The sequence below is a fragment of the Abramis brama genome (assembly GCF_963993115.1).
Source record: "Abramis brama genome assembly, chromosome: 10".
NCBI lineage: Eukaryota > Metazoa > Chordata > Actinopteri > Cypriniformes > Leuciscidae > Abramis > Abramis brama.
Window position 1 is genome coordinate 25019170 of NC_139972.1, and position 25306 is coordinate 25044475.

A 25306-nucleotide genomic window follows, 5' to 3' on the forward strand; every position below is an offset into this window, starting at 1 on the left:
TACGTAAGACTAGGGCTCAGCTGAACTGAAATAACAGAGAGGAAACGTTATGTTAATACAATGCACTGTGGACAATGACAGACGTCTGCTGGGGCGTAATGAATTTGCAATTCCAGCATGATTCCAGCGGTGCGTCGGTTCCGTGGCAGCACAATACAGTCACCATGCGCAACATTCCTCGTGTGGTCGTAGGAATACTCCTCCAAAAGTATTTTCTGTGATGAATCGGGTAAGTTGACCGCATAAACTAAATAAATCTGAGAATCAAAGTTGTTCTGACAGCAAGGTGAGTTTTAGGATTGTGTAGTGCATTGAGCTTAGTAGAACAGTACAGCATTATTATCCCAAAGCCTTGAACTGTGCATTGTTTATTTGACCGCATGTGTTTAATGCGAATTGTGATGTTAACGCATCCACCTTCACATGATCGTTTAAAGTTGAGTCGTGATCCTTGATGAAATTGAGAAGCGGTGAAGTTTATGATGCTATCACGGCGTAAGCGTGCGTAATTTTAATTTATTTTTTTTATTTGTTTTATTTTAATCTCTAAAACATGAGCTGGGAAGGTCTGCGTAAAATATGCGTGATTTGAAGAGTAAAGCTTCCTATTAGTATTTCTTGCTTTATTTCACACCACCAGGGACTAATGGTTGTACTTTGATGTTGAAGTTTCTTTAATTTTTATTTCCTTTTTATTCTTACAATTTAATAACTTTTAATAATAACGATTATTGTTGTGTTTTATGTAAATATGTGCCAAGCCTTTTGCACGATTTCCTATCAATCAGCTACAATGTAAAAAAATATATATAAAAAAATAACGAGTAGATGTTTTATTGCTGGTTAGTGTGGTCTACCACCTTGCACTTGCTACACTTAGACCAGCTTAAAACGGATTTTCAACAGAATGTCATTATAAAACCATCAGTTCGAGGGTTTCACGAATGTGTTTGTCTTTAGGTTGCTTCTACTTCTCGCTCTCCACCTGTTTTGTGATGGATTGAGCCACAATGTCGCAGCTGTACTACCGCAGAACGGATAACTCCTCGTACCGGGATCGCATTCCGCTGCGTATAGTGCGCGCCGAGTCGGAGCTCTCTGGGCAGGAGAAGTCCTACCTCAGCGCCGTGGAGAAGGGCGATTACGCCAGCGTGAAACTATCGCTGGAGGAGGCGGAGATCTACTTCAAGATCAACATCAATTGCATCGATCCTCTGGGGCGCACAGCGCTGCTCATAGCCATTGAGAATGAGAACTTGGAGATCATCGAGCTGCTCCTCAGCTTCAACGTGTATGTCGGTGACGCTCTGCTCCATGCCATCCGTAAAGAGGTGGTGGGGGCCGTGGAGCTCCTGCTGAACCACAAGAAGCCTAGTGGAGAGAAACAGGTTTGTGTAAAGTACTTGTCTGCTAGTTCATAGTTTGCTAACTCACATAGACCTATCTATCTAAAACTGACAATCAAATTAATGTTCCAGAAAAACTACAACAGTATTTCATAACAACTTAATAAAGTCTTTGAAGTGGTTTACTGTTTTAGATGGATGGTTTTCTGTGTTTACTGATTGGCTGACCCTATAAAGTGCCCAAACTCCTTAAAAACCGTCAAACTAGACCAGCCTGACTAGTGGAAACCAGGTTGATTCAAAACTTATTGTTAAAAAAGTAAAATGTCTTTAAAATAAAACATATAATTTTATTTTAACTATGCAACAACAATATGCAAAATATTAACATGAACAGGAAAACACATTGACAGTTTTGGTTTTGATAAATGATTTTGAATTTTAATATCATGCTGTCTGCACAAAACAATGAATTGCCAAATTAAGCAGGTGCCAACAATTGTTTTGTTTTTTTAATTTATTTGGTTAACTTCTGCCAAGTGATGGATGAATTTCTGGCAAAATAGTTTTATCAGGCACACTACCTGTGATGTCAACAGTAACAGAAACGGGAAGCGTTTTCTTCTCCCTGCAGTTTAAAAAGCTTATTAGGGGTTCAAGCATGAAATGCTGAAACCCTATTGTAATTGTAAGGATTCGTAAAACGCATCGTGCAGGCCAAACCGTAAGGCCTATAGAGACATGAAACCTGGCCAGATGGTAGGCCTCAATTTGGGGACAACCTATCAGAGTATGACCCCGAATGGCCCATAGGTGGCGCTACAGCAACCAAAAGTTCAAAATTGCTCATAACTCTTAGACCGTCTGTCCCAGGACCAAGTGTCTTATACCGTTGGAATCCTTGGCTCAAGGCGGACAAAATGGCTATCTCCGATTTTCATTTAGGCAGGTAAAATGTTCTGCTATGTCGAATTTTGTCCAAAACCTACTTTCGCGAACTAGTCCCTGGTTTTTTGCCCGATCGGAACCAAACCAGTCTAGGACAATTCTCTGGACTCTCTAGATCAATAATTATCGAAAAAAAAGTTGAACTTTTGCATTTGGGTGGCTGTAACAGGGTCATAAAGAAAATGGGCGTGGCAAAATACACTCAAAAGCCTATAAATCCTAAACGAAAGCTCAGAACTTCACGAAAATTGGTGAGCATATGTGCCATAACATTCTAAACAAGCATGCAAATTGTCATGTAGATCGGATGATAGGTGGCGCTATAACTGTTAAAAAGCTTTGAAAACCACATATTTCCTATGGTAAATTGCCTGTATTAGCTGTAAATTGACTTTTCCATCTATTATTTCAGTGGTTAAAAGCTTTGTAAATAAATCTTAATGTCTTAAATGTTTATGTGCTTAAAGGCCTTAAATGCTTGAACCCCGATAAATGCTGCTTGCAGCTTTAATTTATTTTGCTATCCTAACTGAGCATTATTATTTGAGAAGTTTTGTTTTGTTATTTGCTTTTGCATGTTTTTTTCCCCCTTCTCTCTGTGACCCAGAACATACATGTGGTCATTTTTAGTCCTGAAAAGAAACCCTCAAAACGACAGAACTTGTACAGTAGGTCTGAATTTAGATGTTTGCCATTGCTTGATAGCTATTGGGTCTCTCTGAAAGTGAAACCCTCAAAACATCTCTTATCAACTTCTCATGTAAAGTAAACAACCCATTATTGCAGATAGGAGTGCTTTTTAGGGCTAAAAAAGGAATTACGCCTTCAATTGTACGCCTGCTTTTTTTCAGAGGACAAAACTGCCTGCTATAAAAAGCTCTATGTTCAGACACTCAGGCATGATGTGAATTAATAACTGTTGTTGTAAAATTTTGTTTTTCAACTTTGCTCGGCCTTACTTGTATGTCCTCTCCTCTTAACTTTGATTTAATTGTCCTTTATTGGCTAGTAGGAATATACTGGATGCTGAGTCACTGATTCAGAGAAGTGATGGCATGGATGCACCAGAGCAGCTGCGCAAATGATCTTTCCTTCCGCAATCCCTGAGCGCTTTTTCTTTTCCTCTGTCTCTGTTTCTCTTCCTGTCTATGTCTATTAATGTCACATTTATAAAACGTTTTGATATGCAAATGTCTAAATCAGCATATCTAAAGACCACAAGAGGGCGAGTGAGTACACAGGCACGGGTTGTTGGCTTTGATTTCCTAAATTATGATTCTGATGACGAAATTATGATATTATGATTCTGTCTTCGTGGCATGTGATCTTTATCATATTAGCAAGTTGTTTACGGAACTAGTCATTTCTGAACAAGTATTAAATAAGCAAACTGGATATTATGTGGGCAGAAAAAAAACATTCTCTTTTGTTCTTAAGGTGAACGGAGTAATTTATTATAATTATTTTGCACAAAGGTCATGGACTGATACTGACAGCTGTCTATGTTGATGCAGTTTCAGGCAAAATAAAACATTTTCAGTCATTGCATTCAACCTGACGTCTATTTTGCATGCATATTGTCATCCATCATTAATTATTCCACAACTGAAAGCATCTGATAATAGGTCCAATTACTTTAAAATGGAAATTACATTTTTAGAATTATTGTCAGTTTGGGAATGAGTTGCACTGCACAGATCAGGTGTCATTAAAAATTATACTGCAGTAAAGGGTCTTTTTTTCTTTAGCAGTTAAAGAAAAAAAATCCTGTCTCTCAGCTTTGTTGGAAATGTAAGTAATGTATCATGAGAATGGCTTCTTTTCACTTATTAAACACAAAGCTCACTTGAACTGTCATCTTACTGACATTTCAAGTCAAGCCCTCTACTTTTCCAATTCGTTTCCTTCCCCTTTCCGTTCTAGGATGAGCTTCAAAGCGTCATATTGCAGTAGATAATCAGTATGGCTGCCAGCCAGAACACGTCTCTCCAACTGGAGCCTTCATTATCTTCCTCAAATAGTCGAGCTTTTGCTGTTGTCACTTGGAGCTCTTGTGAAAAGGAGGGGGATATCAGTCGAAATGTGCTAATCACTCTCTACCTTCAAATCGCACCTTTTCTTCTCATGTGGCTTTAATTTATAAACTCTCAACTCATTTTCTCTCACTTCACTCCTTCCTAACTCATTATTTTTTCTCATTTTAGCACGTTGCTTGGTTTTCTCTTTCACACTCTTTCTTTCTCTCTGTTTTTTTATCCATCTCCCCCAAATGTTGTGTGATCACAGAACTTCATGTATTAGTGTATATCTTACAGCTCCCAATTTAAATTGCATCAACACTTGCCACTAAAGGATTAGATATTATCCACTAGAATTTCAGTCAAAAAAAAAAAAAAAAAAACTGCAACATTTATTTTCTAAATATGTTCTTTTGTGTCCTGACCTTGAAATTAATTTTATTAATATAACCATGAATTGCAAATTTTGTAAATGCATATATTTTGTAATTGCTTTCAATGCATAATTGCTGGCCGATAATAAAACACCATCCAGACATTTAAGAATGTAGCTGAGATTTATGCTAATAGCATAAGCAATAGGGGATTTGCAGTCATTCAATTCCCTTCATGTGCCTCGTGTATGTTTAGAATGTTCACACTGTAGTCTTTTCATTATGTGTAAAATATTAATTGCAACACCTCAATGTTTTCTCCAAGCCCAAGTTTCATAAGCAATCAGGTTGATACATCTGTGAAAAGTGTAACTCTTTGGTGCTATAGTTTGAGCATTTCAATACATCATTATGGCTTAACCAGTGGCATGAGTTTGGAGGTGGGACTATCTGGTGCTGCCTGACCAATGGCAGGTGGGGGGAGTTTTCCCCAAACCTGTAGGATTTTTTATTTTTTTATTTTTTGAGGGTGTGTTTACACGTGAACAATGTACTAAAAACGGAAAAGCTGTTTTTTGCACTTTTCTTTGTACAGATGACAACTTTGTCAAAATGATCCCTATTCACACAGATCCACAAAAACAAATAAAATTGCTGTATTATTCATGCCAGGCCAGTAGTTGGCAATATAGACATAATATAGAGACTATGGTTGGCAAGGTCACTTTGTATAAAGAAACACATTTCACCGCTGGAAAGATGAATGTGTATTTAAATTGGGTCATTTATGTAGTAGAAATGTGAAATTATTTTAGAAGTTGGTGCTTTCTAGACTGAGAAAAGCCAGAAAATGTATTTTTGGCGCATGTGGATGAAAGACAACAACTCCCAGAATGCACTTGCTTCGCTGCCCTACGAGGCCACTCCCAAGCCACGCCTACCGGTTACAGAGGGCAGTATCGGAAGAAATGATACAACTAGGCTACTAGTTGACTCGAAACTGAAAAGACGCTGTTTTATCGTGAGATCCCACCCCCTATGGGCGGGTTGAAAACATGCGGAACGAGCTCCTACTACTGGCTGTAGTCTCTAGCCTCTGGCCAAAAAAGCCTCCGATGACGTAAAATGACGATTTTTGCGTCATCAGACGTTTTTTTCCAGACACACAATACAGAAATCTCTCATCTCAGGGAAGGGAAGGAAGCACGGTCATTCGAAAATACTACTGGGTTTCTACTGATACAAAGCTTAATGCTAATCGGTGAAGTATCCCTTTAAGACTGAACATGTACAGTAATATGCATGTGCAAAACGTCACTGTTTTCACAAATTTGCGGGGTTTTTTGTAGTTTTTGTAGTTTACTGCTTTGAAACAATCTATATTGTTAAAAGCGCTATAAATGAAGGTGACTTGGCTTAACATGGAGATGATAACGGTATGATTTTCATAAACTTGCACTTTGAACTTTCTAAAGTTTGCATTTTCAGGCACCCAAAATGCCGCTGTCGTGTAAATGTACTGCCAAAACATAAAGTTTTCTGTTTTTGGTTGAAAACAGAGTCATGTAAATGGCCCCTGAGTTTGTTTCATGATGTTAGCGGTGCAGCAATTAAACTACATATTTAACCAACTCTCTCATTGTAGTGCATTAAAAGTCCTTTATAAGATGGTTTGATCTCTATAATATTTTAAGTTAAAGCTAGATATGTTTATATATAGTTAAAGCTAAAACACTGTAATAGTCTGATTATTTTTGTTTTATAGGTTATTATAATCTTTTTTAGTGTTGCATTTGGCAAGGATGACATCTTCAAGTCTTTAATGTCAGTCCATGCATTTCACATATGATTTTGGCCAGGCTTCTTGGCAGATTTTTCTTAGGATAATGGATTATTCTTGAGCACCAGAATTCAAATACTGCATGTACTTCATGGTTGGATAAGGCGTATGGATTAGTTCTTAAACTGTAGAATTTTAGGACATTCAGTATCTTTTTCTTAAGATGCTAATGATGTTAATTAATCCTTGCCCTTGTCCATTGTCCTGAAGATAAGCTTCCTCCCAAACTTCAGACCGAAACAGATTGCTGTATTTCCTTTCATATTGTGCTGTTCATGATTCTTCCCTCTATTTTAATAAGGTGTGCCATCCTTGCTGATGAATAGCATCTCTTCAGCGTTGTGCTTCAACCAACGTAATTTTATTGGAGGTATTGTTGTTTGTTGTTGTGGGCACTTTTAGATTTGCCACACATATTGTTTTGGCTAGAAAAGCTCACAAAATCTTTTCCCTTTGCAACTGTGTCACCATTATGCTTTTCGAGCAAAAACCTCGCCAAACTCCAGACAGGATTTCACACGGTTCTTCTCTGCTACCGAAGCTCTGTAGCTACTTCAAAGTGATCATAGGCCTCTCTGTAGCCTCTCTCCCAAGCGTTTTTCCTCATGTGCTCAGAGGATTTTCAGGAAAGACCTTTTCCCCAACAATGTCTGGGTCATTTGATGTAGCTTCCATTTCATCATGATTGAACCAACAGTGGATGCTCCAATTGTTTTATACCCTTCTTCATGATTTATGCATTTGTTTTTCTCTCCCAATTGGAATATTCTTTAGTGTTCATTATCTGTCCTTCACATTTGAGATCTGAATAATAACAAGGGCTTAATTGTGAGGTTTCTATCCGGCAAGTGTGGCTATTTCAGCTATTCACAGTGAGATGGCAATTGGAAAGCAAATGCATCCTCATTAAGACAATTGTTTTCATCACGAAGCGCTTGTCAACGCAGGCTCTGAATACAACAATATAACAATATAACTATAAACTTTCATCCCAGTACTTCTCGCTGTCATTTAGGAATAAGATTGCATGGGTGTTTGAATCGAGGTTATGATCTTTTATCGATTAATTGTGCTGCTCTACTATTATAGTTATTAATATTTTGAATTCGACTTTGTTTCGATTTTCTGTTATTTTAATTTCAGTTAAAGTTTTAGTAATTTTGTTGTGTGTTTTGGTACCTTTTAATTTTTTTTTAATGTCTATAGTTTTTATTAATTTTTATTTTCGTTTTTTTTAGTATATCAAGTTAAACTAAATGCATTTAGTTTCATGTTGCCTTGGCAACTAGCTGAAATAAAATACTTTTTTCATATTTTATTTTATTTATTAGTTAACGTTTATTTTATTAAATATTATTATAGTTTTCCGTTGTAGTTATAATAATAATAATAATAATAATAATAACCCTGTTGAATACTCATTCAATGTTATGCATAATTATTTATTTTTTAGTTCATCAAATTAAACTAAATGCATTAAGTTTCATGTTTCTTTGGCAACTAGCTGAAATTAAAAAAAAGTTTTTTTTAATATTTTATTAAATTTTTTTGTTAACAATATTTTATTAAATATTGTTTTAGTTATAATAATAATAATATTAATAATAACCCTGTTGAATTATTCAAGTGTATGCATTTTTACAAATATTTCATAGCATAGAACAATGTCACTAATTCAGTATTTCGGTAAACTGTGAAAACAAATTTAAGTTAAATAAAAACTATTGTTGGAGTAGGTTATACAAGAAAATACCATTTCAGTCTTTCTATTTCAAAATGTCATGTTTAATTCAGTGTGTTACTTTGTAATAATTTGTGAAATTTATGAAAATGGTTTAAAATTCAATCCTATACCAAATATATACAGTGTACAGCAATATTTGGACACTTGATTCACAATTAAACATTTTATGACAAAATATCAAATAAAGTGGCATTTATTTTAAAGAATTGTAGCATATTTAATACTATAATTTGTTATTTCATATGTAATGCAATGATATTCAGATATTTTTGGTGACTTTGTCCAAATGTGTCATTCATTTTTTGGGCTGCTGTATAGTGAAATGCAGTGTATATATGTTTCATCAGATGAATTTAATCCATCTTTTCCCATTTCTAACCAGGTACCACCCATCCTGCTCGATAAACAGTTCTCAGACTTCACTCCTGACATCACCCCCATCATCCTGGCCGCCCACACCAACAACTACGAGATCATCAAGATGTTGGTGCAAAAAGGTGTGTCGGTCCCTCAGCCTCATGAGGTGCGCTGTAACTGCATAGAGTGCGTCTCCAGTTCGGACGTGGACAGCCTGCGACACTCGCGCTCCCGGCTGAACATCTACAAGGCCCTAGCCAGCCCCTCTCTCATTGCCCTATCCAGCGAGGATCCTTTCCTCACTGCATTCCAACTCAGCTGGGAGCTCCAGGAACTCAGCAAAGTGGAAAACGAGTTCAAAACTGAATACGAGGAGCTCTCCCGTCAATGCAAACGCTTCGCGAAGGATCTCCTGGACCAGACCCGGTCCTCACGCGAGCTGGAGTTGATCCTCAATTTCCGTGATGATGTCAACCTGCTGCAGGATGAGGCCAATAATGAGCTGGCTCGCCTGAAATTGGCTATCAAATACCGCCAAAAAGAGGTACCGTTCTGTTTTGAAGATGATGTATTTTCTTACAATGGTCCAAAAAGTATTTGGACACCTAAAATGGATAAACCAAGTTGCATTTACAAACACAAACCCATCGCCAAACACATTTTTACATTTGCTTTAATAACTGGTTTCAGGATCATTTATATATATTTTCGAAACCTGCTTGACATCGATTGACAGAAATGTTGCACATTTAAATATAGTTTTGTGATCATTCAAACTTAAGTAGCCTAGTGTGCGGGATTTATATTTTTCTATTTTATATTGTGGTTTCAGGATCATTTATATATATTTTCGAAACCTGCTTGACGTCGATTGACAGAAATGTTGCACATTTAAATATGGTTTTGTGATCATTCAACTTAAGTAGCCTAGTGTGCGGGATTTATATTTTTAAATGCTATTTGGATTGATATTTTGTTACATAATACAGTGACATCCATATGTTTATGTGTAACTAAAATATCCAGATTTTTGGGGCTTTTTATGCACTTTAAAACATATTGTTGGTTCAACTTAAAATGGTAAGTTACCTGGTTGCCTTAGAATTAAGTTCATTGAAATTAAAAGTAAGAGTTATACAATTAAGGAGATTGGTTTAATACAAAAACCCCTCAAAATATTAAGTTATCTGAAACACATTAATTGTCCAAGTTGATTTGACAATACTTTAAAAAATAAAAAAATAAAAAAATTGCTAATTACTTCTTGCTGATTGTGATTAACACTCTCCCTAAGATTGACTAAGCTAAGGACAAATTAACTTTTTTCCACATATATTTTAATGTTAAGAAGGTCCTCTTAGCAATACTTGAGGGGTGCCAGGTGAAACTCAAGCCTCTATTGTGCATTCATTTAAAAGCACTGAAGTGTTACAAGCCCAAACTAAAAATCGGGTAATTTTCTTCACACTTGAAAAGGTCATCACATGCCTCAGCGCCGTATAGATCTCATAAAAGATGCCCTTTTGACCTGTGATGACTTGCTGCAGTGTAGGAGTGAAGAGTTAATCCACTTTCAGCATACAGTGTGGGTTCATATAGCTATTAATTACTTTGCCTCTTGAATCAAGTCTGTACACGTTTCATTGCTTTGTTCGAAAATAGTCCACATCCAGAAGCCATATGCACAGCCCTTCTGCTACTTTGTCATTTTTTTAAATGCAATGTGAAAATGAAGCATCATAAATTCCAAATGCATTATAAATTCAATTACAGAAATTATATATATCTATAAATTACAAAAACGTGTGTGTGTGTGTGTGTGTGTGTGTGTGTGTGTGTGTGTGTGTGTGTGTGTGTGTGTGTGTGTGTGTGTTATTTGCATTAGTATTTCAAACTAAAACAGGTGTCTTGCTACGGGCACGAGTAAGTGCAGTGCCAAGTTTGACATTGTTTGGATGAGAAATGCAAAAGATATCGTTAAATATATTGGTAAAAGAAGCACTTAGAAGGTTGTGGTTTAAAAATAAACATTCTGACATTAAGATTGTTGTATCAGTCAAAGAAGCCCCAAGAAGGTTGTGGTTTAAAAAAAAAACATTCTGACATAAACACTCTGTTTACTTCTGAATATTATAGTTTGGTTCCAAAACGTGATAAATCCATTTTGATTAATTTGAGTAAAAATGTGTTTTGTTTACCAAGAAACCAACAATTACTGAAAACACACACAAAAACTGATTTTGCACGGGCACTTTGCACTGCTCCCTGAATCGACGCGCTTATTCATTTGTGGATGTTATCTGAATCTGTAAGTCAGCTATGCTGTTTACTTCTAAATATTATATTTCATTCTGGTGTGCTTAACGTTATCGTTGCTGTTTAATAGTAGCCTATGCTATTCACCAACTAAACATATCCTATTCAATGCGTTCACAGACTGTTTGCTCAAGCATAGCATTTTCTCAGAGTTCACTTTGTGAACCATGCACAAATAAAATGTCATTGAACTTTTGCTGTGTAATTTTAACAATGAGCACTCAAACACACCAAACCAACAATTACTAAAAACACACACAAAAACTGATTTTGCACTGGCATTTTGCACTAGTACATATTAAACACAGCAATTCGTGACACATCCTGCAGCCATTTTGCTAAAATAATTTTGCCGCCTTTTGCCAGTACTTTAGGATTGTTTTAGATGAATTTATGCATATTTGTTTTGTTTTGTTGCTTACTGTATGCGAGTCAAATCACCTTTAATTTTATATACCGCTTTATACAGTACAGATTGTTTCAAAGCAGCTTCACAGTGATAAACTGGGAAACAACAATTCAATGATGCAAACATAATTTAATTCTGCTGTAAAGCAGCTCTAAAAAAAGACAACAGCAAACTGTCATTATTCAGTAAAGTACATTGTGTAAAGTACATCAATTATGAAAGGAGTTCAATTCAGCTATAAAGCAGCTCTGCAGAAAACAGTGATGTCATCATCCAGCTAAGCTGAGTTCTCTGACAATAGTTTCAGTTTTTGAATGTGAGTTGCATAAATGTCCATTGGTCATATTCTTCTCATCCCGTGATTATGTTAGACATGACACAGTTCAGATTAAATGGCATTTGTTCCAGTAGTCACACAATCATTGGAAATGGCAGAGACAGTCACACCGGCACTAATCTTATTATTCTAAATGTAACTAGAATGTCTCCAATTAAGCATGTGAATATCCACTATAAAATCAGAGATCAGAACAGAAAAGCAGCATGCTTTGTATTACCTCAGATGTTCAAAGTTTGTATAACATGATGGCATGGTGGTCTGACATCTGCAGAAGATCTGCTGAGAGCCTATACATCATAGCCAAACCTCCTTAAAGAATCTGATGGAGTGGGAAATGATAGCAAATGTTTTGTGGAGGTAAAGCATTTTGTGCTTAAATAGTTCATAACTCACATAAAGGTCCATGTGATGTAGATTTTGTCACTTTTTCCTCACTTTTCATATTCCGGTAAATGCATTTTATTTGTGAAATGAACTTGGTCCTGCATAAAGTCAGTTGGCATGTTTTTTAATTTTTTTACTGGTTGCTGTAGAGTGCAGCAGTAAAAAAGTACACGTTCCACTCCAGATTGACAGTGTTTGCTAAGCATGTTTCTTTTTATTTGAAGTGGCGTCCCTATTTGTCCCATTGAGGTGTATTAAGGTGATGTTGTCAATTGCACAGCAGCCCCGTGACAGAGTTCTTTATTTGATCTGAAGAAAACAGATTGTACCGTGCTAATCGGCCCTGACGGAGGACACTCAGACTTGACCTCATCGCCTTCAGAACGACTGGCTCGGCTGTAATGAGGATGCATTTGTTTGTAATTTGGTTAGGCTCCCTCCCACTTCCGCTTGACATTTTAGATGCTTTGTTAACCTCCTGGGACCCAGAAAAAATAAGTTTTTTGAATTTAGTTTTTTTCCATGTCATCACACTGTTTAGAGCACAATAAACAAATGGTAAAAAAACATTTTTGAAAAATAATATTTTATTCATACGTTATGCTATGTCCTCTGTAGTGGACGCCAGGACTAAGTTGTTTAAAAAATAAAATGACATGAAATTATATGTATAGGCAAAACAATGGGATTTTTTTTTCAATCACCAATAAATTTGGGGGTTTCAGGATTTTTTCAACCAAAATTTGTATTAAGATGATTCTCAACTATGTTATGAAAGAAATAACGGAATGAATTGATACACCATTTTACTTTATGCAATATGTGGGTAAAATGTCCATAAATTAATATTCCCATTCAATGCAATGTATCTATAAACTGTATCTAATTTGCACCTTAATGTGTTCTTGGAGCAACATTTAATGAAAAAAGAAGTGTAATAATTGGAGTAATAATTGGCAACATTTTAATAATAATATCTAATATTTCATAGGAATATTGATGTATAATTTATTTCCATATTCACTTGTTGTGTCTCACAAAATGCCTGATAAACATGATTTAAGTCCTGGTGTCCTCTACAGTGGACACGTTTGAAATCAACGCCCTGTTCTGTAACAGAAAATATTTTTTTTATTTGAAACCCCTTAACATTTTCCTGAGATGTTGTTTTATGAAATACAATTTGAAAAGTAGTCCAATTTAAATTATAATTACAATATATTATCATATTTCCATAAGAATGATACATTTGATCACTAAATTAATGTCAGACATTTTTAAAGACCAAGGAAAAGTTGTTTTCATGGTGAAACCTCCAAACATTTCATATCTCTGGAAAGTCCTGAATGTGCTCTTTACAGGACACCCAGGTTGTGTCATGTGACATGTATGATGTCAGAGAAATTCACTAAAATATAATGTCCACTACAGTGGACAAAAGTCTATTCTTGGGTCCCAGGAGGTTAATGGCTTTGGGCTGATCACAGGAGACAAGATGAAGAGGATGAGGGAGAAGAACAAATAAGCAGCTAGAGTCAATATATGGCTGCAAGTTGCAGTTTCAGGGCCAAGCACATAATTAAAAAATAATGATTATGAATTTTTATTTCTATTGCAAAGAATAACTTTTTTTTTTCTCAATCACTTTGGCACATTTTTAAAGAACTTTTTTAACAATCAATTGTCACAACTGTTTGCTGGAACATCAGAACTTAATTGCTTGTGTTGTGCCAGTAAATTGGACAATGCCACCTAAATAAAAATTGTTTTTGTCATCACATTGGTCAAAATGTTTAGATGTTTTTTTCTCCCTGAAAATATTTGTTGAATGGGTAATTTGATGGCTCACAAAATGAAAGAATGTTTAGTTGTGAAGAGTTTGACAGTTTCAATGAGAATCAACTCATCAGTTTTGATCAACAAGCCATGTGCATTTAGCTTCTGTGCAAATTGTAGACAGTTGTACTTTTTTGCACACATATGCCAAAACGCATGCAATTCTAAATAAGAAATTCAAATCAGATGTGAACAATAAACAAATTGTTCAGAGATCTGAACTTATTGCTTTGTGTAATAAGGGTCCACTGGAGGCAAGTTGAGAGATGAGAACCCAAGTGCAGTTTATTATAACAAAAACAAAACATGAAACAAAACATGGCGTGGCATGAAAACAAAAACCAAAGCATGAACATGAACTTTGCACAACAGCAGACTACAGGAAACAATACTTGACAAAACAAGGGACACCTGTGAACAATGATCAGACAATTAACCAATGACAAGACATGGCAGGATCACATGACAAACAGGGAATCACATGACAGACATGGAAACAAAACATGACACAGAAACATGACAAGAACAAACCCAAAACGTGACACTTTGTGAGAGAAAAAATCGTATTCGAGAATTGAGTCAAAGCGATTGAGGAAAAACTTTAATATATATTTAATATATATAATATAAAAACTTTAATATTTAATAGTAGGTGGCTTAGACTATACTTACTTGGTCATATACTGAATTACTTAATTCATTCTGCATCCTTATGAATGATATAGTGGATGTTACAAAGGGTTATTATAATTTTTAATTTAGTTATTATTTATATTTTGTTCTCAGAATGTCCTATTGATTTTACATTTACATTTTTGTTATTTTTCACTCTGTGACTGTTAGTTTAACTGTATAGTTTAGTTTTATTTTTTCTGTATTTTATAGTTTTCGTTTTTATTTTAGATATAATATTTATAACTTGTATTACAGAGAACAAAATGTCTAATAAAGGACATGAACAATGCAGCATTTTTAGCGTTTCACAACATCTATGCCTTTGGATCTTGGCATCTAAATGGCTGCTTTGTTTGTTTGTTTGTTTGTTTGTTTGTTTTTTTGGCTACAAAAATATGATTATCAAATCACATTACAAACCTTTGCGTAAGTGTTTGACTGCCATGCAGTATGAAGCAACATGTTGACTATATTGTGTTGGAGGCTCAGCAGTCTGAATGGGAATAAATGAGAGAAACTCAGACCTCCTGCCTTACTGTTCATGTTCACTTCATCATTCTGACTTTATTAGACACTAATGCTCACTTTACATGGGTGTATCCTGGAGTCTGGCTTTGGGGAAACTGCTGAAAACACTGATGTATAGTTTGCTTGTGCTGTAATTTAATTTTACTGACAGTTTATGGCTCAGTTAGACTGGAATACATGGCGTAATGATGTTTATTTAAGTTGATGTTCCTATGTCATAAAAAAAAAAAAAACTATGCCAAAGTAATATATGTACACAGACATAAAATTCTAGTAAGTCTTGTAAATGGTAAAAATTGAATATTCTGGGAAATCTGACCGGAAAATTCCTGATTTGCCAGCTTGCTTCCCAGACCACCTGTTCATACTTGGATAGTAACGTATGATTTCCCTGTATTCTCCTCTCTTCTTTTCTCTCTCAGTTTGTAGCTCAGCCAAATTGCCAGCAGCTGTTGGCCTCTCGCTGGTATGATGAATTTCCTGGATGGAGGAGACGTCACTGGGCTGGCAAGTTCATCACCTGTGTCTTCATCGGCCTCCTATTCCCCCTGCTCTCCCTGTGTTACCTGGTGGCACCCAAGAGCCGCTATGGCCTCTTCATCCGCAAGCCTTTCATCAAGTTTATTTGCCACACCACCTCTTATTTGACCTTCCTCTTCCTCCTGCTGCTGACCTCCCAGCACATAGTCTCTAACAATCCTGATCGTCAAGGACCAAAGCCCACCATGGTGGAGTGGATGATCCTACCCTGGGTTCTAGGTAACACCACATCCCTACAGAACTGATATGATTTCATAATCTGGTCCTAAACTGAGCTACTGTATTTGTTTGTGTATTAGTATACACTAGTGCATGGAAAAGTCAATACTTCAATACTTTAAAAGGTAAAAATACCAAAGAGGTACCAAAATATTATAGTAGCAAATTATAATAATAATAATTACCCTTTACAATAATGTTTAATTCATTAACATTTTACAGCATTATTTAAGGTTAATGCTACTATGCAAACGTTTTGCTGTATTTATTTGATCAAAATACAGTAAAACAGTAATAATGTGAAAAATATTACAAGTAAAACAATTTTTTTTCTTTTATCATTACTCCAGTCTTCAGTGTCACATGATCCTTCAGAAATCATTCTAATATGCTGATTTGCTGCTCAAGAAACATTTCTTATTTCCATCAATGTTGTAAACTGTTGTGCTGCCTAATATTTTTGTGGTAATCGTGATAAGTTTTTTTTAGGATTCTTTGAGTAGAAAGTTCAAAAGAACAGCATTTCTTTTAAATGGGAATCTGTTGTGACATTATAAATCTCTTCACTGTCACTTTTGATCAAATGTGTCCTTGCTGAATAATTCATAATACATGCATTTTAACTTAAGACGTGTAATGTTAAAAAATTTATTAGTACATATACAAATTAACATTACCCATTAATATTAATATTAATATTAATATATATATATATATATATATATATATATATATATATATATATATATATATATATATATATATATATATATATATATATATATATAAATAATTTATTTTTTTTATTATAATTTTTAGTTTGATACCTAATTCATTAACTAATAAAATAGTTTATTGTATAAAGTTACAACTCAAGTAAATAAATAAAATAATACAAATCCATTTTTGTTGTAAGTAAAATAAGATAAAATTGCAGTTTTACTATATGTTCTCTATGCAACATTTGCAAGATTCATCTTGGGCCAGAAAACAAATAAGTTCTTTGAACATGAACCAACAAAATCTCTTGGCTGCTCTTGCAGGATTCATATGGACTGAGATCAAGCAGATGTGGGATGGTGGATTTCAAGATTACATGCATGACTGGTGGAATCTTATGGACTTTGTGATGAATTCCTTGTATCTTGCAACCATTTCACTGAAGATTGTTGCATATGTCAAGGTATGTTACATCACAACAATCACTGGTGGGAATCACTTTGGAATGGAACTAGAGTAAGTTACTCTTCCTTCTTTCCTAACAGTACAGTGGTTGCAAACCCAGGGAAACCTGGGAAATGTGGCACCCCACATTGGTGGCTGAGGCAGTGTTCGCCATTGCCAACATCTTCAGCTCTCTACGCCTCATCTCGCTTTTCACCGCCAACTCTCACCTAGGTCCTTTGCAGATATCATTAGGGCGGATGCTCCTGGACATCCTAAAGTTCCTGTTCATCTACTGCCTGGTGTTGCTTGCCTTTGCTAATGGACTCAATCAGCTTTACTTCTACTACGAGACTAGTGATGGCATTGACTGCAAAGGCATTCGCTGCGAACGTCAAAACAATGCTTTCTCAACGTAAGTCTTGGAAAAGGCCTAATATCTAAATTCCTAATACCTCATATCTCAGTGCATAATGTATCTATTTTCATTGACTACTACACCTGCATTTTTATTTTTATAAATCAGCTAAATCTTAAATAGTTAGTCATTCCGGCAACTAGGTTACAATGAAAGCTGAAAAGTTGTGTATAAGTTGCAGCTGCATATCCTAATTTTGTTTGTATTCCATTTGTAGGCTATTTGAGACCTTGCAGTCTTTGTTTTGGTCAATTTTTGGATTGATCAGTCTGTATGTGACTAATGTCCAAGCTGACCACAAGTTCACAGAATTTGTGGGCGCCACAATGTTTGGGACCTATAACGTCATCTCCTTGGTGGTCCTCCTCAATATGCTTATTGCCATGATGAACAATTCATATCAACATATCGCTGTAAGTCCTTTCTGAGGTCTGACCTGAGCACTTGTAGATATATCTTCATAATGTCCTACTCTAGGAAATTGTTGCATATTACATATACCGTATTTTCTGAAAAAATAAGGCACATATGATTATCGCACTCGGTCAAAATTGCACAGATACAGTGTCGCATCAGTGTCTAAGTCACATTTTATTGTTCTATTCAGAAATTATGTGAAATATCATAAATATTTACAGACAGTAAACTATAAACAGTGTTGGAGGTAACTTGAGTTACGTAGTCGGATTACTTTTTCAAGTAACTATAAAGTAACACATTACTTGACAAAATATCTGTGTTACTTTTTCAAATAAGTAACATAAGTTACTTTGTTTTCCCATTTATTGACTGACAGCTCTCTTGTCCCCATGTTGAGACGAATCGAAGTGCAGAGGCTTTGTGTGTAAACATGATGGTTATTGTAGTTCTAGACTAAATGTGAGCTTGCATTTACTCATCGCACTTGCACGAAAAAGATTCAATATTCCTCAAAATGAATAAAATCAGAATGCAATGCAGAATCAGAATACGATGAAAACCTCCAATAATTATTATGTTAAATAAAACATAAATTTTTATGCATTTAATCACACTTTATTGACCAATGTACTTGCTTCTGACCTTCGATGATTCAGTTAAACCATAAGCAAAAATGACTATAGATTTTTTATTTTTTTATTTTTTTGTAAAGTAAGTGTTAAACTTTTTCTCCTGCATCCTATTCTTCTTAACCAGAATGGCTGCACAGCTGAAAGGTTTGTTTGAGCTGCGCCCTCTACTGTACACACGTGAATTTGCATTTCCTTCAGCCTGAGGCTTATTATTTCACTTTCACTCAAAAGGTCTTTACATTTGCCAAAAAATATCACTTTTTTTGTCATAAAAAACAAAGCCCAGCCCAGGTGGAAAAAAGTAACGCAAAAGTAACTTGCATTACTTTTCTTAAAAAGTAACTAAGTAATGCAATTTTCAAAGTAACTTTCCCAAACACTGACATAAACAAACATCAATTATAGTGGAATTCATTCTAAACAAAATTTATTAAAAAGGCCAAGCCTAAACAAATTTATTTAAAGCAAAAGTGAAAACTACTGGCATGTTGGAAACTCACATTCCTTTCCTATTCAGCACAAATCAGATATGTGAACTTTTTTTTTTTTTTTGACATTAGTTGCATTATATAAGTATCTTTGGAATATAAGTCATAGTACGTTTCAGATGAGAAAAAAAAAGACGTGACTTATATTCCGGAAAATACGGTACAGTGTGCGCTACCTTGTTAGTCACTTTTGTATGAAAGCATCTGCTGAGAACATGTAAATTTCTCATATTTATGTGTTCTGGCTTTTCTGAAGGACCATGCTGATATTGAATGGAAATTTGCCAGAACTAAATTATGGATGAGTTATTTTGAGGAAGGAGGCACCCTGCCACCTCCCTTCAACATTATCCCCAGTCCCAAATCCATATGTTACCTGATTACATGGATTAAGGTGAATGTGTTCAAGAGGAGGTCAAAGAGGACTGAGACATTTGGGACAATAGGGGTGAGACTCTGTGAAAAACTGTTTATTTTATGTCTCTTCTTCTTTGGTCTTACATCACAGAAATGTGAATTTTATTCATTTTTTTGCAAAAAGGTTAATATTATGTAATAGCTTAAGGGGAATTTCAACTAAATATGTGTCATAAGATGTCTAGCGTGCTTGGTTGTCTTTGAATCAGCAGATACTTTAATATTGTTGGGGACAGAGAGAATTAATGCATTACAAATATTCTTCCTTTGGTCCTTTCAGAGAAGAGCTGCTGAAAATGTGAGACTCAACCACCAATACCAGGTAGTTTTCCACTAAAAGATACTTAAAAACTGTTTCACCATACAGTTCTTTCTCTATGATTTGATTTCGTTGTAATTGTTCCGGCAATTAATTGTACTGCTATTTCCCTAAATGCAGGAAGTCTTGAGAAACTTAGTAAAACGATATGTGGCCGCCATGATTCGAGACGCCAAGACTGAGGAGGGTCTCACAGAGGAGAATTTTAAAGTAAGCATTGAAAAATTATGTCTAAATAGCTTTGTAAAAAAATATGGTAACACTTTATTTTGAACATTCTGTTGACTATAAGTAACTTTGCAACTGCATGTCAACTTATTCTAACCCTAACCCTACCAGTCTACTTAGTAGAGTTAGTAGACATGTAGGTGCAATCTTACTTTAGTCAATAGAATGTGTTAAAGGGACCATCAAAATAAAGTGAAACCAAATATAATATATATATATATATCTATATATATATATATATATATAATATATATATATATATATATAATATATATATATATATATATAGATATATATATTAGTGCTGTCAAAGTTAGCGCGTTAATAACTAACATCACAACATTTTGTTAATAACAAAATCTTATTAACGACACAATTTTTTTTAACGGGTGATTAACGCAGCGCGTATTTTCTGTTTGACCCGTGGCCCAACCCCTAGTTGGAGAAATGGAGATACACAGTGTTGCCAACTTAGCGACATTGCAGACCCCTTTAGCGATTTTTTTTTTTTTCCCTTCAAAAAGACGCCCAAACCTTATTTAGTTTCTGAGAATCGCCGGTAGGCTACTGCTCTCCCAGCACGTGCGCGCGCGCACCTCTCTCTCTCTCTCTCTCTCTCTCTCTCTCTCTCTCTCTCTCTCTCTCTCTCTCTCTCTCTCTCTCTCTGTCTCTCTCTTAAAGCTAGAGCAGCGCTTTAATTCAGTTAAACACAGATATTATGTTGCTTCTCTAATTTTACATGCAAGTATAGCCGAAATTACAACACAAATATTGTCTTTATCTTATGTGCATTTTATTTCATCAGACGACGGCTCGATTATCAGGATTTTTGTGCAGATTAACGTCTTGGAAGGGAGAGCTGGTTATGTTTATAGGGAATGTGAAGGTACGTCACGGAGTGTTGCATTATGGGACGTGGGCGCCATCTTAGGAGGCACGATCTCTGTTTACCTTTTCGCCGCCCGTTGCTATGACATGTAATAGTTGGGTGTGTTTGGCTAAAACAAGGTAAAATTGAAGAAAAACGGAAGAAATTGAAAGAAAAAGAGAAGGGACCCTATCGGGAGAAACTAAATGCCACTGCCAAAAATGTTATTTGGACAAACTGTCCGTGATAAACAACGTTGATCCATATGATTTAGCAGCCCAAGACTGGATTACAGATCCAGACGCACTAACGTTACCTCCGCTCACAAATCTGGACATCGTTAACCTTGTTTTTGAATTGAGTGCGTACACTTTGCAGGAGTTTAAGAGCTATACATCCCTTCAAAATAGATTGATGTATTCTTTGCCCATCCCAGTTTATGTGTAACGTTATTTAAAAGAGTCTTTGTGGATGCAATCAATACAGAAACAGATAAAAGTCACTTAATGTATTTATTAAGCAGTTATACAAAACCTTGATTCACATACATTTTAAAAGGGCATGTAAAAAGATGTACAGAATATCAAAGCAAATTGTTAATTGAAAACAAAATAAATGTAATTTATTTGATTCATGCAATGTGGCTTTATCGTCTGCTAACATGAACCACAAAATCAACATAATTCATCAACTATCCTACAAGTCATCAAGGAATATACAATACAAAACCTCTAGCTTTGTACAACTTTTAACAAACGTTTTTACAAACCAGTTGATTTAGCAATCACTGCACAACACTTGGACACATGTTTGTAAGAGCACAGCAGACTATGACAACTTTGTCCAAGAACTACAGTCTCACCCTCACATGGCAGAACCATATTTATGGGAATTTTAGAAGACAATATTTTGTATTTGTTCATTAATTTTTTTTTTCTCATTATTGCGGCAACCCACGCGATCCGGCACCTTCTCGTCAGCTCCTCCATCTGCTTCCCATGTTGTTTTTTCAAGGAAGGAAAGTGGAAAAAACGTATTCTGTTGTTCATTTTCCTCCCTGAACGATCGTGTGACCTGCTATGGCAGTTCTTGATCGAGCAGTACTGACCAACCATATCGACGTTACTAAAAATCTCAACAGAAAATCTAAACACAGCCTCCAACACATGAATTCACATACAGCGGAATAGGGCGCGATCCTCTCAATATGGCGGCGGACCCATAATGCAACACGGCGTGACGTCACCTTCACAGTCACTATTTCATATTCATTCCGTTGTTTGACAAAAGAAACAGTAAAATATACCAATGAAAACAGTTTTATTCAGAATTTAGCTTCATTAAAATGGGCACAGAGAGAGACAAACTAATGTAATAATAAATAATAAATGTACATTTAGCATTTTCAGAAGAGCTGCCCTGTCATGCAAAAATCTAAACATGTTTGTGTTAGTAAATTGCTCAGTGCAAAGAAAGAGAATAATGGGAACCTGGTATTTCTTTGTTCTTTCCACATGTGTCTAATAGACATGAACAAGTTCTTTAAAAAACATATATGACCTTTGAAACATGTCTCGTCTTCATGCTCTATGTTGACTATGGTTTCAATAATAAACATACATTTGCATAAAGCATCCATATTTATCCATGACCATGTTGATTTAGAGTATTACAAACTTGAAAAGTTTTAATTTAAGGTACATTTAGAACAAATAAAAAATGTGTGATGAATTGCGATTAATCGCGATTAAATTTTTTAATCGATTGACAGCCCTAATATATATATATATATATATATATATATATATATATATATATATATATATATATATATATCACATTGATTTGAGATTGAAAGCAAGTTGCATTAAGCAAATTTCTTGCTCATGATTCACAGGCCCTTATTTGTCTTCTTTAAAACAATGGATACAACAGTGGTCGTGTACTTTACTCTGACACTTATTGGTGTAGATGAAGCATTACATCACACAGCAATATTTTTAAGTTATCAGTGCCATTGTAGAAGTACCCCTATATGATATGACTCTTGATTCATGTATTTTGCAAGTGTCTAATAGTAGAAAGAGATACAATTCTGAGATAAAGTTGTATGTGGCGGGTCATGTGATTTCAACATGGCAGCCACCATGAGGTGACCTCTCTTAGGTTGAATAAAATATGTTTTTCTTTCCTGTATCAGATTAGTACACATGTACATTCAAATTAGTCTTCATCTAATTTAAATAAACATTTTTAACATGGTTATCAAAATACTAGTCATTGTGAGAAACTTTTTAAATGAAAAACTGCACCTTTAAATAAGCGATTCGACACAAGTAATTGTGGACTGTCATCACTTCAACAGGAGCTGAAGCAGGACATATCTAGCTTCCGTTATGAAGTCATTGGAATGATGAAAGGCGACCAGAAAAGTACTCGTGCGAATAAGCCGGGCACTGCGGCCTCCGATGCGTCTCATCCAGACTGTTCGCTTCAGTTTTCCTCGGCTCTTCAGCAGAACAAACTACATTTGTACGATGTCACTGCATCGCTACAGCAACACAACTCTGAGGAGACAAGGGAGTCTCTCGGTTGTCTGGTCAATGGATCACCAGTAGCTTTGACTGACCCGATGCTCAAAGACAAAGCCAGGAAGGACTTCCCTAAAGATTTTACAGACTTTGGGTTATTCCCGAAGAAACATATCAGTCTCAATCCAAATAAGATCTACTCACTCGCTGAAGAGGCAACAAAGGAATCTGATCCTGATATATTAGACTGGGTGAGAGAGGAAATGGTTGAGAAACCTCTGGCTGGAAAGGTTGAACAGGAAGAGAATGAATCAAAGTGCCTAATGGAGGAAGAGGGAAGTGTGTTGGAGGACCAAGAGAAAGAGCACATTGCATCTTCACATGAACATTAGATAAACAGACCTTTTGTAACCAAGGATTATCTGAATCTCATATTTAGCTGAAGTACTTTGTCAGAGATGGAGCAGTATCCTCTCTTATGCACTGATATGGGCCAGGTTTTGTGAGACGAAATTTGTCTCTGGAAAAGATATTTGCTTGGTTGTTTTTGGACTCATCACATTTTGTGCAGCATCCTTTCACTCTTGTCATTACCGATTGGAAAATAACAATTGTGTTATTCCCTGAAAAAGTGTTAATAATGCCCAGAGAAACTGCCTATTATGGTTGGTATTATTATTATATAACATAATATGTACTACCGTTCAAAGGTATGAAATGAGATATAAAAAAAATGTTTTTAGGTTTGTTTTTTTTCAGCAAGGATGCATTAAATTGATCAAAAGTGACAGAAATCTTTAGTAACATTAAAATCGTCTTTACTATTTCAAAGAAATGCTGTTCTTTTTCATATATCAAAGCATCCTAAAAATGTATCATGGTTTCCACAAAAATATTAAGCAGCACTATTTTTAACATTGATGATGATCATAATAAATGTTCTTGAGCAGCAAATCATTATTAGAATGATTTCTGAAGGATCATGTGACACTAAAGACTGGAGTAATGTTGCTGAAAATTCAGCTTTGATCAAAGGAATAAATTACATTTTATAATATAGTAAAATAGAAAACTTATTTTAATTTGTAATATTTCACAATATTAATGTTTTTACTGTGTTTTTGGTCAAATAAATACAGCCTTGGTGAGCATAACAGACTTCTTTCAAGAACATTTAAAAATCTTACCGACCCCAAACTTTTGAACGGTAGTGTATAAATGAATAAGAATAGAGTTTAATCGCATTTGAGCTCCAAATTATTTAGATGTAGTTCCATATGATGCACAGCCTAATTTAAAAAGAATAATGACTATGCAATTTAAGTATAGCACTCATAATATGCTACAGATGTCTATGGGTCAGGTTACCAGATTTCTAAGCACTATCCTCAATATTGTGATGTTGGAAACTCTTGAAATGTTCTGTGCTCTTATAAGTTACAGTTTCACCTGACTTTCATGGACCACATGACATTCAGTAATAATTCAGCTGTGGTTATTTGAGAAATAAAAACTCTCTCCTGGCAACATGCTCCAAGTTTCAGATTCTTTGTCATCTTTATGTTCTGCTTACAAAGTCTCCCCACAATTGCTAGCATCCAATTGAGTATTTTTTCAATTTCATATTAAGCATGGATTGTAAAACACGGCTATTAATGCTCAATATTTTGTTACATTTATTCTAATTTGAAAAACGAAGATGTCATGTCACAATGTCATCTCTCATTTTCCAGTCTGGAGCGGCTGGTTGCACTACGCTAGCTGATTGATATTACAGCAGTCAGAGAATCTTTCACTCTCAATAATCGCTTGCTATTTGTCTTTTGTTGGCATGGCAACACAGTGCCCGCTCTTGTTCTTTAATTAATTGACTTCACAGTAGTTCCTTTATCTGAGGGCACACCATGCTGTTTTCAATTATTGTGAATAAAGTGTCAGCAGATAGTT

General features: G+C 35.3%; 1 protein-coding gene across 1 annotated transcript; it reads left to right on the top strand.

The window, feature by feature from the left end:
• The first annotated feature begins 18 nt into the window (after positions 1-18).
• On the top strand, positions 19-25306 carry trpc4b (transient receptor potential cation channel, subfamily C, member 4b). Its single transcript, XM_084126639.1, has 11 exons — positions 19-229; positions 961-1388; positions 8653-9171; positions 15538-15874; positions 16918-17057; positions 17140-17453; positions 17674-17869; positions 19253-19444; positions 19694-19735; positions 19853-19942; positions 23194-25306. The coding sequence occupies exons 2-11, from the start codon at positions 1011-1013 to the stop codon at positions 23749-23751; spliced, it is 2766 nt and encodes a 921-aa protein (XP_083982765.1). The 5' UTR covers positions 19-229; positions 961-1010; the 3' UTR covers positions 23752-25306.